This window comes from Hyla sarda, chromosome 5 (genome assembly GCF_029499605.1).
Source record: "Hyla sarda isolate aHylSar1 chromosome 5, aHylSar1.hap1, whole genome shotgun sequence".
NCBI lineage: Eukaryota > Metazoa > Chordata > Amphibia > Anura > Hylidae > Hyla > Hyla sarda.
This window is the reverse complement of record NC_079193.1, coordinates 59,003,810-59,021,141: the sequence shown is the minus strand read 5'-3', so window position 1 is coordinate 59,021,141 and position 17,332 is coordinate 59,003,810. Positions and strand designations below refer to the sequence as shown.

At 41.0% G+C, this 17,332-nt stretch overlaps 1 protein-coding gene across 3 annotated transcripts in view; it reads left to right on the top strand.

Moving 5' to 3' along the window:
* The window catches only part of UBE3C (ubiquitin protein ligase E3C), a 124,700-nt gene that overhangs the window by 81,985 nt on the left and 25,383 nt on the right, over positions 1 to 17,332 (top strand). For all 3 annotated transcript variants that reach the window (XM_056519563.1, XM_056519564.1, XM_056519565.1), the window contains exons 17-19: positions 1,008 to 1,105; positions 5,262 to 5,394; positions 7,367 to 7,614. In XM_056519563.1, the coding sequence (XP_056375538.1) occupies positions 1,008 to 1,105; positions 5,262 to 5,394; positions 7,367 to 7,614 (479 nt within the window). The remainder of the gene's footprint in view (positions 1 to 1,007; positions 1,106 to 5,261; positions 5,395 to 7,366; positions 7,615 to 17,332) is intronic.

The following is a 17,332-nucleotide window of genomic DNA, read 5'->3' as shown; positions in this document are numbered from 1 at the left end:
TTTCACAAGGTCCTACCAGATTCATACCTTTGCATCAGCTGATGCTCCTCTGGGCCGTAAGGCATTGCAGGCGGCGGTGGTCCAGCCATCCACCTGACTGATTTCCTTACCCACCCAAGGGACGGCTTTGGTACGTCCCATGGTCTGTGTCCCCCAATGGAGCCGATAGAGAAAAGGAGATTTTTATGCTTACCGTAAAATCTCTTTCTCGAAGGATCCATTGAGGGACACAGCTCCCACCCTTTTTCTGGTGTTCCTATTTCAGTTATTTGTCCGAGGGGGTGTTCACTTACCTTTTCTTCTAGTTGCTCGGACAGTTTGTGGTTTTTCTTTTGACCTGTCGGTCTTCTCCTATTGCTCTGGGACTAAAACTGATTACCTCAGGTGCCTGTGGGCGGGTGTACCCTGCTGGGAGGAGCCGACTTTTCTTGTTGCCATAGTGTCAAACCTCCTAGAGACATCAGTATATACCCATGATCTGTGTCCCCCAATGGATCATTCGAGAAAGAGAGATTTTACAGTAAGCATAAAAATCTAAATTTTATTAGCTTTTTATATTTGTTTCAGAGGGGTCACATTGGTCATACTGTCACCGACTGGACTTTGATGGCATATTCCACTAATATGCCATGAATGTCTACAGTAAGATAACCGTTATAATTCTAGTGGTAATTTACTTAGCAATGTAGCAAATGTATTCATTGCAATCTCTAGTTGACACTAGAGGAAAAAATGTGCTTCTCCATTGTTTGCCTTGCTGCCTGCATTGAGAAAATTGGTAAAAAAAAATGGCTTAGAATTAACAACTTGCGTATTTGAACAAGATGAACAATATATGGATATTTAGTGGCATTTTCTCTAAGGTGTACATTAGGAAATACTCCTTACATAGTCTTTTGATGTACAAAACAAATGCATTGTGAATGTAATTTTAGCAACATTGACAGATCACATTGTTACTTAGACACAATTACTATTAAGATCTTCTTTATCCTCCCTCATTCCAGTGGGTATGGAGCCAGCACCTCTGTCTGTCTCTGAAGAGCGGCAACTGGCGATATTGACTGAACTTCCATTTGTAGTTCCTTTTGAAGAAAGAGTAAAGGTAATTTTGCTAGTTTATATTATTTTTTAGCAGTGTATTAGAACCTTTAGGATTCAATGTAATAAGCTGTGTCACTGAATGTTACACATAATATTCAGATGTGCACTATGCTGATTATGGTAATAGACATTTCTGCTTTTCTTGATCACATCATTGCAGGATCAGGACTACAATATGTTTGCCATCAAATATAGGAATTGGAAGACAACATCATAATAACAAAGACATGTGCCCTTTAGGCTCTGTTCATATTAGATTCGTGTATTCTATTTATAACTGGGCCTTGGCAGCTATGCATGATCCTTTTGCAAACATGTTCCATGGAATCCTGATGGTTACCCATTGCATGTTGACAGGAATAGTGCTACAGGCTTTTTTTTTTTTTTTTTTTTAGTCAACAGTCTGAACTGTGTGAACCATCTCCTACATAGAACAGTAGTAAACAAATATAAAATTTCAAACATTTTTTTATGTTCCAAGGAGTATTCCCAACTGGACATTTATGGCATATCCACAGGAATGTGTTGGCAGATATGAACCATGTTCCCCATTTAGTCTGCCATAAATGTCTAATAGATGGTTGTCCCACCTCTGGGTCCATACCTATCCCAAGAACAAGGGCCCCCCAGCCCTGCCAAGCCTGCTTGTGGCTGCTGGAGGAGGCACTTTACCTAATTCCCAAAGATGTTAAGGGAGAAATAGCGTAGGTAATAGTGCCACACTGTAAACACAACTCCATTAAAAGGGTACTCTGCCCCTATAATATATCCACAAATCTCAGTCTGTTAGTGCTCTTATATCATTAAGTCCCCGGTGTGGAGCTCTACGGATTGCTCCCATTCAACATAATATACAAAGTCCCAGGGTATGGAACACTTCTGCTGCAGCAGGGGTATTTTACAAACACAAAGAAAATGCCCTCACGTTTCCTTGTATTTCTTAACCATCTGGTAATCTTTTATTTTATTTTCCAGTATACAAAACATAAAGGAATCTTACAGCTTTCACTTTTTCATGGCTGGAGTACCTCTAAACATCATAGAGAGTTGGGGTCCACACCCTTACTCATGTGTGGTCGAATGAGACTCAAGAGTAAGAGTTTGGCCCCCGAAATGTTGCACACCAGATCCTGACTTTGATGTTTAGAGGTACTCCAGCCATGAAAATGTGAAAGCTGTAAGAATCCTCTGTTTTGTATAGTGGAAAATAAAATAAAAGATTACCAGATGGTTAAAAAATACAAGGAAACGTGAGTACATTTTCTTTGTGTTTGCAAAATACCCCTGGCTGCAGCAAAAGTGTTCCGTACCTTGGGACTTTGTAGATTATGTACTCTGACCCTAGACACCTTATCCCCTATCCAAGGAATAAGATGTCTGATCATGGGAGGTCCGGACAATGGGAACCCTGCGATCTCAAGGCTGGCCTCCCAGCTTTGTCAACGTTTATGTGTCGGCTGCCATGCCCCTCCTATAGACATGAATAGAGGGAGCGTGGCATAACCTCACGACCATAGATGCCCAGAGCCGGCGTTTTGAACATAAATGTTGACAACGCTGGGGTGCCAGCCCGGAGATTATAGGGACATCATCGGACACCTTATCCCCTATTTAAAACTTTATGGTAGTAGAACAACCCGTTTGGCTATTTTCAGCCTTCTTGCCAGCTCCAGACGCCAAGAGCCAGGGGGGGCACCAGAAAGAAGTGAAATCTGTTTCACATGTTTATCCTGTGGATATAAAGTTAAAAATAGAATGGGATGGCTTTCTTATACTAAAACAACAGTGTGTAGACTAGGTAACTAGTAAAACACCAACCGCAGGTGTCTAGAAAATAATAAATAGAAATAACAAATGTAACTAGTGCTCAAGATCTGAATATATGGAAAATATTTTATTAAGATAATTAAAAGGATATATTTGTCAACATTACACATTGCTTCCCCCAGCAGGGCACTTGCTGGTAGGAGGCAATCAATATATACAAATAGATAAGATAAGATAAATGGTATAAAATGCTGAATAATAGCAATTTTATGACTATTTTTTTTATCATTCAGCATTTTTATTATTCAGCATTTTATACCATTTATCTTATCTTATCTATTTGTATATATTGATTGCCTCCTACCAGCAAGGGAAGCATTGTGTAATGTTGACAAATATATACTTTTAATTATCTTAATAAAATTTTCATATATTCAGATCTTGAGCACCAGTTACATAAGTTACAATCATGGCTGTAAATGTTGGTACCCCTGAAATTTTTCAAGAAAATGAATTTTATTTCTCACAGAAAAGGATTGCAGTAACACATGTTTTGCTATAGACATGTTTATTCCCTTTGTGTGTATTGGAACTAAACCAAAAAAGGTAAGAAAAAAATCTAATTGAATAAAATGTCACACCAAACTCCAAAAATGGACTGGACAAAATTATTGTCACCCTTAACTTAATATTTGGTTGCACACCCTTTGGAAAAAATAACTGAAATTAGTCGCTTCCTATAACCATCAATAAGCTTCTTACACCTCTCAGCCGAAATGTTGGACGACTCTTCTTTTGCAAACTGCTCCAGGTTTCTCTTATTGGAAGGCGCCTTTTCCCAACAGCAATTTTAAGATCTCTCCACAGGTGTTCAATGGGATTTAGATCTGGACTCATTGCTGCCACTTCAGAACTCTCCAGCACTTTGTTGCCATCCACTTCTGGGGGCTTTTTGACGTATGTTTGGTGTCATTGTCCTGCTGGAAAACCCAAGATCTCCGACACAAATCCAGCTTTCTGACATTGGGCTGTACAGTGCGACCCAAAAGCCATTGGTAATCCTCAGATTTCATGATGCCTTGCACACATTCAAGGCACCCAGTGCCAGAGGCAACAAAACAACCCAAAACATCACTGAACCTCCACCATATGTCACTGTAGGTACTGTGTTCTTTTCTTTGTAGGCCTCATTCTGTTTTCGGTAAACAGTAGAATGATGTGCTTTTTACCAAAAAGCTCTATCTTGGTCTCATCTGTCCACAAGATGTTTTCCCAGAAGAATTTTGGCTTGCTCAAGTTCATTTTGGTAAAATGTAGTCTTGCTTTTTTATGTCTCTGTGTCAGCAGTTGGGTCCTCCTGGTCTTCTGCCATAGCGTTTCGTTTCATTTAAATGCCGATGGATAGTTTGTGCTGACACTGATGCTCCCTGAGCCTGCAGGACAGCTTGAATATCTTTGGAACTTGTTTGGGGCTGCTTATCCACCATCCGGACTATCCTGCATTGACACCTTTCATTAATTTTTCTCTTCCGTCCATGCCCAGGGAGCTTAGCTACAGTGCCATGGGTTGCAAACTTCTTGATAATGTTGCGCACTGTGGACAAAGGCAAATCTAGATCTCTGGAGATGGACTTGTAACCTTGAGATTGTTGATATTTTTCCACAATTTTGGTTCTCAAGTCCTCAGACAGTTCTCTTCTCCTCTTTCTGTAGTCCATGCTTAGTGTGGCACACACAGACACACAATGCAAAGACTAAGTGAACTTCTCTCCTTTTTTATCTGCTTTCAGGTGTGATTTTTATATTGCCCACACCTGTTACTTGCCCCAGGTGAGTTTAAAGGAGCATCATATGCTTGAAACAATCTTATTTTTCCACAAGTTTGAAAGGGTGCCAATAATGTTGTCCAGCCCATTTTTGGAGTTTGGTGACATTATGTCCAATTTGCTTTTTTTCTTCCCTTTTTTGGTTTAGTTCCAATACACACAAAGGGAATAAACATGTGTATAGCAAAACGTGTGTTACTGCAATCCTTTTCTGTGATAAATACTTCATTTTCTTGAAAAATTTCAGGGGTGCCAACATTTATGGCCATGACCGTATTTCTATTTATCCTGTGGATATAGATATATGTGCCATAAATGTCCTCAGGCGAATAACTCTTTACATTTTTTGTTTTGTCTTACACAGTGGGTAATGGTTTAATACTTTTTCTCCTTTACTACAGATACAAACTACTATATGCAAAAATATATAGCTATAATTTCTATAATGTATATAAGATCTTTATGTAAGCTATCAATCTATCACTTTTCTGATGTTCTCACTACACCCTGTCAACTAATGGCTATACACCAGGACAAATTATCTATATTACACATTATTTCTAGATCTTCCAAAGACTGATCTATGCGGACAAGCAGGAAGTACAAGGTGATGGGCCTTTTTTAGATGGAATTAATGTCACCATTAGAAGGAACTATATATATGAGGACGCATACGATAAATTATCGCCTGAGAATGGTAAGTATCAGAGTTGTTTTTTTATTTATAAGTTATTCATTCTTTTTAAATGTTAAGCTTTGTTAGAGAAAGATTGTGACAAATGTTAAGGAACCCACCCACACTGAATGCCCACTATATTAGAGACTCCTGACTTTTACAGTCAGAGCTCCCCTGTAGGAAAATTAGACATGGGACCCGGAGTGTGGCATAAAATCAAGTGAGCAAGTGTCCATTGGGTCATCTTCAGTGTGAATCCACATTAGGAATAAAGGGATCCATCCGAGTGACCCTGAACATGACCTATATAAGTCATCTGTGGTAAACCAACCAGCACCAGTATTCCAAAAACAGTGCAACAGTGTAGAGAGTATACAAAAAAAGACATCCAGCTAAAGGAGACCCTGTGGATGGAAAGTACATGTTGAGTAATACAAAGAGTAGTTACCCCTTTATAATATAGACATCTCTTGAGCTGAGGTAGTACTATCCACATGTAATGTGTGGTTACAGCAATTGACCGTGTTCTCCCTTACTATGCCTTGTTTGTCTTCATATTTGTTTAGCAGTTACCTGATGGTAATATTAGAGGGGTATTCCATGAAAAATCTTTTTTTTTTTCTTTTCATATCAACTGGCTTCAGAAAGTTAAACAGATTTGTAAATTTCTTCTATTAAAAAAAATCTTAATCCTACCAGTACTTATCAGCTGCTGAAGTTAAGTTGTTGTTTTGTGTCTGACCACAGTGCTCTCTGCTGACACCTCTGTCTGTCTCAGGAACTGTCCAGAGCAGGAGAGGTTTGCTATAAAGATTTGCTGCTACTCTGGACAGTTCCTGAGACAGAGGTGTCAGCAGAGAGCACTGTGGTCAGACAGAAAAGAACAACTCTACTTCAGCAGCTCAGTACTGGAAGGATTAATTTTTTTTAATAGAAATAATGTACAAATCTGTTTAACTTTCTGGAGTCAGTTGATATGAAAAAAATGTTTTTTCATGGAATACTCCTTTTAATACCCTATGGGGGGAGATTTATCAAAACCTGTGCAGAGGGCGAGTGGTGCAGTAGCCCAGAGCAACCAATCAGATTGCTTCTTTCATTTTTAAGGTGGCCTGTGAAAAAAATGAAAGAAGTGATCTCATTGGCTAGGTACTTGCACACATTTTTGAAGAAACTCGGCAGTGATGTTGTTTCAAACATCTTGGAGAACTAACCACAGATCTCCTGTGGATGTAGACTAGCTCACTTCAAAGGCTCCTTGTTCTTCGTTATCTTAAAGATAGGACTTAAAGGGGTACTCCGCTGCTCAGCATTTGGAACAAACAGTTCCGAACGATGGAGGCAGCGCCGGGAGCTCGTGACGTCATATCCCTGCCCCCTCAATGCAAGTCTATGGGAGGGGGCGTGGCATCCGTCACGCCCCCCTCCCATAGACTTACATTGAGGGGGTGGGGTGTGACTTCATGAGGGGGCGGGGCTATGACATCACAAGCTCCCAACGCCGGCTCCAGCGTTTGTAACTGTTTGTACCAAATGCTGAGCAGCGGAGTACCCCTTTAAAGACATTGACTGAAGAATAAAAATTTGGATCCAATGAGATGCAGCATTTTACGTTGCAAAAGCTTTAGGCAGGTGTGGAACAAAAATGCTGCAGAGTACTGTAATTTACCATGTAAAATCAAAACATCGGGTGCTCCTTGCCTGCTTCCTCTGAATCATGGCACCCATAGTCGAGGAGTGGCTAGGTGTTTTGTACCATCCTCTCTGGAATTCTGAAATATCTATCTAGAAATATTACGGATGGTTAAGCTGTTGACACCCCCAATCCATGCTTCAATCTATAGACTTAGTGTGTAGCTTTAGTCATCTATTAGACGTGGAGTCTGTTCTTGCTAAAAGTGAGTAGGTGTGGCCATCCATGTATTTATTATAATAGTTTTTATTATTTGTAAATATGACATTGTTATTACAACCTTCTTATTTGTCTTGGCAGAGCCTGATCTCAAGAAGCGAATCCGCGTCCATTTACTAAACACGCATGGTCTAGACGAAGCCGGGATTGATGGTGGAGGAATATTTAGGGAATTTCTCAATGAGCTGCTGAAATCTGGATTTAATCCCAACCAGGGATTTTTTAAGACTACAAATGAAGGTTTGCTGTACCCCAATCCTGCAGCCCACATGCTCGTCGGAGAATCCTTTGCCAGGCACTACTATTTCTTAGGCAGGATGCTGGGAAAGGTAACAGATACCACAGATGTCATTACTTTTAAAGCCTCCCTGTCATTTCAAAAATAACTTTTGACGTGTCACAGATATGTCAAAAGTTTAGATTTTTTTTAAGGTGTCAGTTTGGGGGGGGACTCCACCTAAATTAGATCATTTAGGGAGATGCCTGCAGCAGCACACTTCACTCCCCGGCTCCCAGCAATCTCATAGCTTCATACTATAACCCCATAGACTTATAATGGGGCCCTCATGTGAAGAAGGATGAAGATTGCTGTGAGCTGGGGAGTAAAGAGCACTACTGCACATATCTCCCTGCTTATTATAATGATCAGTGGGGGCTTTAACACTGAGACTCTTTGTGACATGTTAAAGTGTTTTTTGAAATGACAGGGACATTTTAATTGTATATGCAGTCATATGACAAATAATGTTTTAGTAATACCTGATTGTATGGACTGATATCTCAATTTCCACCAGTGATAGGTGTCATAAATTTGGGATACCGAAGCGATGTTGGTAGATCTTGCAAGACTGTATATAAGTTCTTCCCTTGGTTGCTGAAAAATACAGTGGTCCCTCAACATACGATGGTAATCCGTTCCAAACGGAACATCGTTTGTTGAAACCATCGCATGTTGAGGGATCCGTGCAATTTAAAGTATAGGACAGTGGTCTACAACCTGCGGACCTCCAGATGTTGCAAAACAACAACACCCAGCATGCCCGGACAGCCGTTGGCTGTCCGGGCATGCTGGGTGTTGTAGTTTTGCAACATCTGGAGGTCCGCAGGTTGTAGACCACTGTTAGAGGAAGTTGTACTCACCTGTCCCCGCCGCTCCGGACCGTCACCACTCGTCACCGCTGCCCGGGATGTCGCCGCCCATCGCTGTCGCCGCGTCCCCGACGCTCCGGCAAGGCCTCTGCTTCCCCGGCATCCTCGCTCTCCGCCGCCGCCATCACGTCGCTATGCATGCCGCTCCTATTGGATGACGGGACGGCGTGCGCAGCGACGTGATGATGTCGATGGAGAGCGCCGACGATGCAAGGGATCCTGAAGAGGACGCGCCGGAGCCCTGAGGACAGGTAAGTGATCGTCAGCGGACCACATGGGGCACCGTAAACAGCTATCCGGTGGCAGCTGAAGCAGTCTGCGCTGCCGGATAGCCGTTTATGCGATGGCCCCGACATACAAAAGCATCATATGTTGATGCTGCCTTCAACATGCGATGGTCTCTGAGAGGCCATCGCATGTTGAAATGATCGTATGTCGGGGCCATTGTAGGTCGAGGCGTCACTGTATAGTGAACTACAGAGTGTAGCTAAACAACCATGGCTCTGTTCACATTTGCATTGTAGGTTACATTCAAAGCCTTTGCTACTATTCTTCCCCGTAAAATAACAGACCCTATGGCAGAACCCTACAGACCCCTTTATAACTCTGTGGAATCTATACGTATGGTATATGTTGTAGGGCAGATCTGGCGCTATGTCATGGATTTTGTTATTACCTAAATCCACAGTGTAGATGTGAACAGAGACTAAAATATGTAGGCAGGAGCTTTGTTTTCAGCGTTCAAAAAAAAATAAAAAAGAACCCTTGTTTGCTAGTTATATTTATAGATTGATGCTTTAACAATAGAAGCGATAGCAGTGTTCGAAGTCAGGAACCACCCATATATCTATAAAGTGCTTAGTCCAGCAACACAAATGTTCTTTGGAAATTAATGTATAAATTGCGAGTTAGTAAATCAGAAAATTATGTAAATTATAATCTGACGGCAGAATATTGACAAAGTAAATAGCAATAATTGCATGTCACTCACTTGTCACATCGTATTGAGTTAGAAAATGTTCATTACTGGTGGAAGGTAAAACCTGGAAATATCTCCGGTTATAAATGACATTAGTGATTCTTATAAAGCTCTGCAGAATATTGACATTGAAAGAAAACCAATCATCTACATCACATGGTTGGATTATTTATTTATCTTTTTTCTTCTTTTGTGCAAATTTCAGGCTGGAAACAAACACTGCAGTTTTTGTGCCAAAGCCAGAAGTGGATCCAAACGGAAGTATAAGTCCTTCCTATATATTTCCCATTTTGAATCCACTTCTGTTTGGTTAAAAAAAACTGCAGTGACAGTCCTGCAAAAAACTACCATGTGTGTATCTAGCCTCAGCGCAGCACTCCATGGAAAACGTATATTTATTTATTTTTTTATTTCCCCCAACAGTACCGTGGATTAGCTGTAATGGCTACATTGGTAATTCACTTTCTGGCGGCTTTATTTACAAACTAGGAGCCATGAGGGTCTAGCTGTTACTTCACATGATTGCTGATCTGACTTTCCAAATTGAACAGGGGTTGTCCAGTATTAGAAAAACACAGTTTTTGTTTGTTTGTTTATTTGCAAAAACAGCACCACTCCTGTCCACAGGTTGTGTCTGGTATTGCAGCTCAGTTCCATTGAAGTGAATGGGAATAAGCTGCAGTACTACACACAACCTGTGGACAGGAGTGGTGCTGTTTTTGCAAAAAAGATGATAAAGGAATCTCCCGGCACTCATCACAATTTAATGCATTTAGTAGATGCTTTATTTCATATCCTTAAAAACAGGACGCATTTCGGCCCTTTCAGCCTCCTTCTGCTTCCTGAGACAGCAGAGGTATTCTGAAAGGGTCGAAACACGTCCTGTTTTCAAGAATATGAAATAAAGAATCTACTAAATGCATGAAATTGTGGGGAGTACTGGGAATTATTCCTTCATTATGTTCTGACTCATCCCCATGCACCTCCAACGACAAAAGTGCCGACACTGTACCTCCAGCGCTGCCATTTAGCTATTGCACATTACAGTTGGGCAGCAAAAATTTCTTTGGGCAGTCCTTTGTTAAAATTTTTGACTTAGTCCAGACCAAATTTAGACTGCACTCGGTCTCAGTCCCAAGACCCACTGCGATAGTGAGTAATTGAAGGGAAGTGTGCAGCAGCAGCGCACGCTTCACTCCTCAGCAGTCCATCAACTCCGACTCTATAAAGGGGTATTCCAGGAAAACATTTTTTTTTATTTTTTTACATCAACTGGCTCCAGAAAGTTAAACAGATTTGCATATTACTTCTAAAAAATCTTAATACTTCCAATAATTATCAGCTACTCAATTTGAGTCGTTCTTTTCTGTCTGGCAACAGTGCTCTCTGCTGACATCTTTGCTTGTCTCGGGAACTGCACAGAGTAGAAGAGTTTTGCTATGGGGATTTGCTTCTACTCTGGACAGTTCCCGAGACAGGTGTCATCAGAGAGCACTTAGACAGAAAAGAACAACTCAACTTCAGCAGCTCATAAGTACTGAAAGGATTAAGATTTTTTTTTTTACTTTCTGGAGCCAGTTGAGATATATGTATAGAAGAAAGATAAGAACAGCACATCCAGAACAAATAAAATTAGTTGGTGCTCGCTATCATTTGGATCTTGGTTAAGGATCCAGTAAAGCAGATATCCACAGGAAAAGACAGCAGCACACAAAGTAATATATATATATATATATATATATATATATATATATATATATATATAGTATACAAAAAAAGAGGATTGCAGCAGCACACATTGGTCAAAAAATTGAGGCTCTTAGCGCACTTTTTGATCAAAACGTGTCCCCCATCCACCACGGGGAGGTGGCCTCATTTAGGATGGGACCCTAGCACAAATTCTGAGCCTAATGCTCAACTATCCACTCACCTCTGCTGGGCATATAGCCTCTGACTGGGTGACATGCTGGATCCATTTAAAACTCCACCTGTGTAAAAGGGGGAGGGGTGCACAGCTAAAGAGGGTGCCATTTCCCTGGATATATATATATATATATATATATATATATATATATATATATATATATAGATATAAAAAGTTTTTTCTTGAATAACCCCTTTAAACTGCATATGTCTATGGAGTGAAAGACCGCTGGGGAATGAAGAGCGCTGCCGCACACTTCACCCAGCTATTACTTACATTTGCAGCACGTCAGAGACCTGGTTCGATCTAAACTTTTGACGAATGGTAACGCTTTACGTTAAAGTGGGTCTGTGATTATACTATGCAGCTCTATGTAAGGAACATGTGCACTCTAATTTTGTTCATAAAGTGCCCCTCTGTTGTTGCTCTTGGCTGTGTCACCAGCCAGAGGTGGAAATCTGATAGCAGAAGACACAGTCATTAGATCTGGTAGAACTTTTTTACCAAGGAAACTGCATAGCACCCAAATTCTCTCCTGGAAAGAGTCTACACCACTGTTTCTCAACCAGGGTGCCTCCAGCATGCTGGGAGTTGTAGTTTTCAACAGCTGGAGGCACTCTGGTTGGGAAACAGTGGTCTACGCAGGAGATGCTGCCAGGAGCAACAATGGAGGTACCCTTATACAACGTTTACAGTCGATCACTGATTAAAGGGTACCTCTCATCAAATAAACTTTTGATATATTTTAGATTAATGAATGTTGAATAACTTTCCAATAGCATGTTAATGAAAAATATGCTTCTTTCTATTGTATTTTTCCTGATCAGTCCCGTCAGCAAGCATTTCTGACTCATGCTGGAGTCCTAAACACTCAGAGCTGCCAGCCTGCTTTGTTCACAGCCAAACAGGCTGTGAACAAAGCAGGCTGGCAGCTCTGAGTGTTCTCCTTTGTGAACAAAGCAGACTGGCAGCTCGTAGTGTTTAGGACTCCAGCATGAGTCTGAAATGATTGCTGCCAGGACTGGTAGGGAGACCCCTAGTGGTCATTTCTTCAAAGTGGAAAATTAAATAGAAAGAAGCATATTTTTTAATAACATGCAATTGTAAAGTTATTCTGCATACATTTATCTATAATATATCAAAAGTTTTTTTTGATGAGAGGTACCCTTTAACTCTTTCTTTGTGCAGTGATGGATGCTAGTGTATCAGGTTGAGTTTAATCAAGGTAGAATACTGAAACGACTCGTATGTTGCTGCTTGTAACCAGGCAGGGCTACCAGTCAGCAACTTCTGTTGCTTTGGTGTAAATGAGCTGCAGCATAAAACAGAGAAGATTTGGACCGCTTCAGATGACATCATAATTTTAATGTTCTGAGGATGATTCATAGTTCTAAGATTTAATAGTGAAAAGAATTGTGTTTGAATTGATTTGATTTTAGGATCTACATTTAATCCATATCTGGACTACAGGCCATTATATATGAGTTTAAGTAAATTTCTGCCAAAAGTATATGGGAAAAAGATTCAAATAGTAGAACCCAAGATAATTAAAGCGAGTTCAGAAATATGAATTTCTTTGCAGCCAGATCTAGTCAGGTTTGATATAGTGCAAAGCTAATGGCCATCTCTTCAGCGTCGGGATATATTGCAGAGAATTTTTTGAAGGAATATAAATTTCCACCTCCCTTCTGTTTCTAACTACACAATTAAATTCTTTTTCTTCAAAAGTGGAAGAAAATTTGTTGCATAATAATTATCACAATGAACTCCATAATGTCCCCCTTCCATCTTAATCTCTGAATTCATCCTGACAGAAAATGAGATAAAGACGCTGTATATTGCTAGTAAGGACGCAGTCAGTTAGACACTCGCCAATGACACCAGAATTTGTAGTGAATTGATAGTTCTGCTCAATGTACTGTATTTGGCTACACTATATCCAGACTATTGGAAGTTTTGAGCATCTTATAAGATTACAAGAATCTGTCTTATATGGTTGTAGCTTTTGCAAAAGTCCAAAAGAAGTCAACTCCCTTACAAATATTTTCTAATCCTCGATAACCCCCCATTTAAATTCAAATTCCCATTTTGAACTTTAAACTGGTACTCCACCGGGGACCCTCGCGATCTCCCTGCTGCACCCGGTGTTTGTTTAGAGCGTCAGATGCAGCGCCGGAGGCTCGTGACATTATGGCCGCGCCCCACTCTTGACGTCACAGCCGCGCCCTCTTAATGAAAGTCTATGGGAGGCCATCACTCCCCCTCCAATAGACTTGTATTGAGGGGGCGTGGCTGTGACGTCATGAGCTTCCGCCCCGCATCGCCAGTCATCCGGCACGGAGTGAAGCTCGGTGCACCAGATGTCTGGGGGGGGTGTGCAGACATCCGGTGGATTGGGGATAAGATGTCTAGAGGCGGAGTACCCCTTTAACTTTTTTTTTTATTTTTTAGCTAGATTGGTAATAGTACATGATTGGTTATTGAAAAACATCAGTTGAATAAGGCCTCAACTATAGAAGAGCTCACTTATTAAAAGTAAAGTTTAAATTAATAACTTAAAGGGGTTATCCACCATAAGGTGACTTACTTACCTTCCAGACAATAATGGACATGCTTAGGAAGGATTTGTGCTTGTCTTGGGGCTAAATAGCTGTGTTGTGAGTCCACCATAACGCTGCTGATTTCTTATTGTGAAATGGCTATTTCCTGTTGGAGTTCCCTCCAACTACAAGTCCCAGGATCCCTTGTTTGTAAGTGCGAGTTCCCTTTTCTCCCTCCCACACATCAGCCACCCCACCTATTGAAGTGCACCTGAGCTATGCGTGCTGTCCATGAAACTACAATTCCTTGCAGCCCTGTGGAGAATGATCTCATTCCCACCCAGCGGCCCCCATTGAAGCAGACAGGCTCCCTATGAACACAACAGTCATTTTGTATGCTGCTAAAAATAAACATCAGGGCAAAGATCACATAAGAATTGTGAGACCAGCCATCAAACACAGGTACAGACACTATATTATGAACTACACTAACTTTACAGCCCCTGTAGCACAGTCAAAAATAAATAAATCCTGGAATACCCCTTTAAACAAGCAAAGGTCTCTTTTTAGGGTTCGATATGTAGTTAAACATTTTATGTGTTTATTTTTAAATATTTATATTTTAATTTTTTCGCTTTATATTTTCTCCTAATTTTATGTAATAACCTTAACATAAACCCAGTAGTCTCCCACCTGTAGCTCTCAACCTGCTGAGAAACTACAACTCACTGTGTGCTGGGAGTCGTGGTGTCATACCAGCTGAAGTACCGCAGGTTGGACACCACTAGTCTATGGTAATGTTTTTAATCATTAAGCTTATGGGCAGTGTCTGTATGCTGGCACCTAAAATACCACCTGCCTGTGATGGTAATGGGTGCTCTTGTCTTGTACTGGGCACCTCCGAGTATCACCGTGTCCCTGCATCCTAAATTTATATAATAATTACCTAAGTATTAAATGACGGATAGAGTCTGGTCTTTTAACACTAAGTAGCCTATTGACTGATCGGAATATTTATGAGGTCATAATGTATTTAACTTTTCCTTAATGTATACGTTAGTGAATGTTTACCGTGATAAAGTAGAACGCGGTCCCTTCCTGAGAAGAATTACCTCATGTCAGTGGTCCCATATCTGCTAAAAGTTCCATTAGCAAATGATTCCTCCTTTAGGCTTGTGAAGTGATTGCATTTTATTGCCTGTAAATCAGAGCGGCGGACAGCGAATAAATAAACAGTTAAAGTACAGTATACGGTAATAACATGGCGATCTTCTGCAGAAAGCTTAGCCTACTTAACTTAAGAGTATTATCAGAATTAATTCCCCTCCATAATGGCACCGTCTGAACTTTTTGCTTTGCTGTGACTTTTGTGATTTAATATTAACATATTTACATATATCAGTAAACATAGTAGTTTGTATTTTTGTTTTGTTCGTTTTTTTTCCCTTGAAATTCAGTAGTAATTTCGTAATTGTAATTTTTTTTATGTTTATGGAAACATTTATGGGCAGATCCGCAGACCATTACACTGGGTTGTTTGTCCAGGCTATAATGGAGAGTAAAATCGGTGTCATTTTACAGCAATGATGTGGCTTTTAATCACTGCGAATAGATGGGGCTTGGCTGGTTACCACTCTGTGAACTGTAATAGTCCATTAATCCGGAACGTGATAGTCTGGAGTTCCTGGAAGCCTTTCATCTGACAAAAAAAAACATCATCTGGCAATTTCCTGCTCCTCTGGCACAGACACATTTTCAGGATACCTAGAGTTGTGAAGGTGGAATAGGCAGGGGATGACCTATCGGGATCTGGAACCAAACCTGCGATTCAGCACTATTAAAATACAGAGATCCTTCAACTTACAATGGCCTCAGGTTACAATATTTTCAACATACAATGGTCTTTTCTGGACCATTGTAACTTGAAACCAGACTCAACATACAATGCTACGGACAGTCCAGATCTGTGAAATGTGTCAATGGCTGGAAGAACCGACCAATCAGAATGGGGCGTTCACAGGTAAAACACCTGTATTACTGAAGTGTATGCACTGACTTATGTCTGGTAGCGCCCCCTACAGTACAGGGAGGTATTACATGTCCTGTACTACTCTTTACCTGTGCCAGGGTTAGCTGCTTCTTTGGACACCAGGTGAGGGCGGCTCCATTTTTTTTTTTTTTTTTTTAGGACACTGTGTGTACTGTACAGGACCCTGAAGAAGCTTCTGTCCTCTACATAGACAGTGACTACAGCTCCCAGCAGCTGTTTCATATTTTATATGTAAAGACTTGTTTTATCTGTATTAGTTATCTACTTATTTTTCATTAATCCTCACTTTTTCCCAGTTTCACAGTCACCAGATTTTCTTAGAGTTATGGTCTCATCATACAATGGTTTCAACATACAATGGTCATCCTGGAACCAATTTGTATTGTTACCCGAGGGGCCACTCTATAATATGTATTGATTATTGCTCTAAAAAGCTAAAGTATCTAAAAACAAACAAAACAAAACACAAATAGCTGTAGGCCTAGTACGCCCTAAAAGCTGGCCCTGTTTCTCGAAGAACATTCCTCAACAAGGATGAAACCCAACTTAAAGACATACCCTACCTGATTCTATATGGGAACTCCCACCTAAAGATAAGGAGGACAAGAATAATTAATACATTCAAGATCAGTTTATCAACTGGTCAGAGATAGAAATCCAAATGTAGATAATTGAGAGACCCCAAACATGGCTCCCATGATCTGCCATTCCAACGTCTATCACAGTGTTTCCCAACCACTATGCCTCCAGCTGTCCAGGCATGTTGGGAGTTGTAGTTGTGAAACACCTGAAGGCAACCTGTTTGGGAAACACTGCTCTAGACAAAAGATGGTTTCACCATCATCACAGACGGGGATTCTTTACTGTAAAAGCAGTGAGATTGTGGTTCTCTCTGCCTACTCTTTGATTTTGCCTGGATGCTTCAGTGGATAAATATAACATTCCACATTATGGGTAATAGCTTTCTGGAGGTGGGATGTTGATTTAGGGATACATTTGGAGTCGGGAAGGACATTTTTTCCCCTGATACAGACCTCATCAGTCTCCATTTTTGCCTTTCTCTGGATTAGAGCCCTGCATCAGGATTTGGATCCTGCGGGACCCAATAAAAAACTTGCGGGTGCCGGTGTGAGGTGCAAACTTGCGCCCTGTGCAGACTTGCTTCTGCTCCTCCCCTCAGCTCTCCGAAGCTAGAGCTGGGGGGAGGGCAGAGCGAAGACAGAGCAGGGGGAGAGAGGACGTACATACCTCTCTACTCTTCTCTCCCTCTGCTCCGCCTGCCTTCGGAGAATGCAGGTTTGCACAGGCAGAGCGAAGAGGAGGTACATATGACTCTCTCATCTCCCCTTCTCAGCCCCGCTTGCATTCTCCAACGCAGGTTTGCACGGGCTGCAAGGGAGCCACA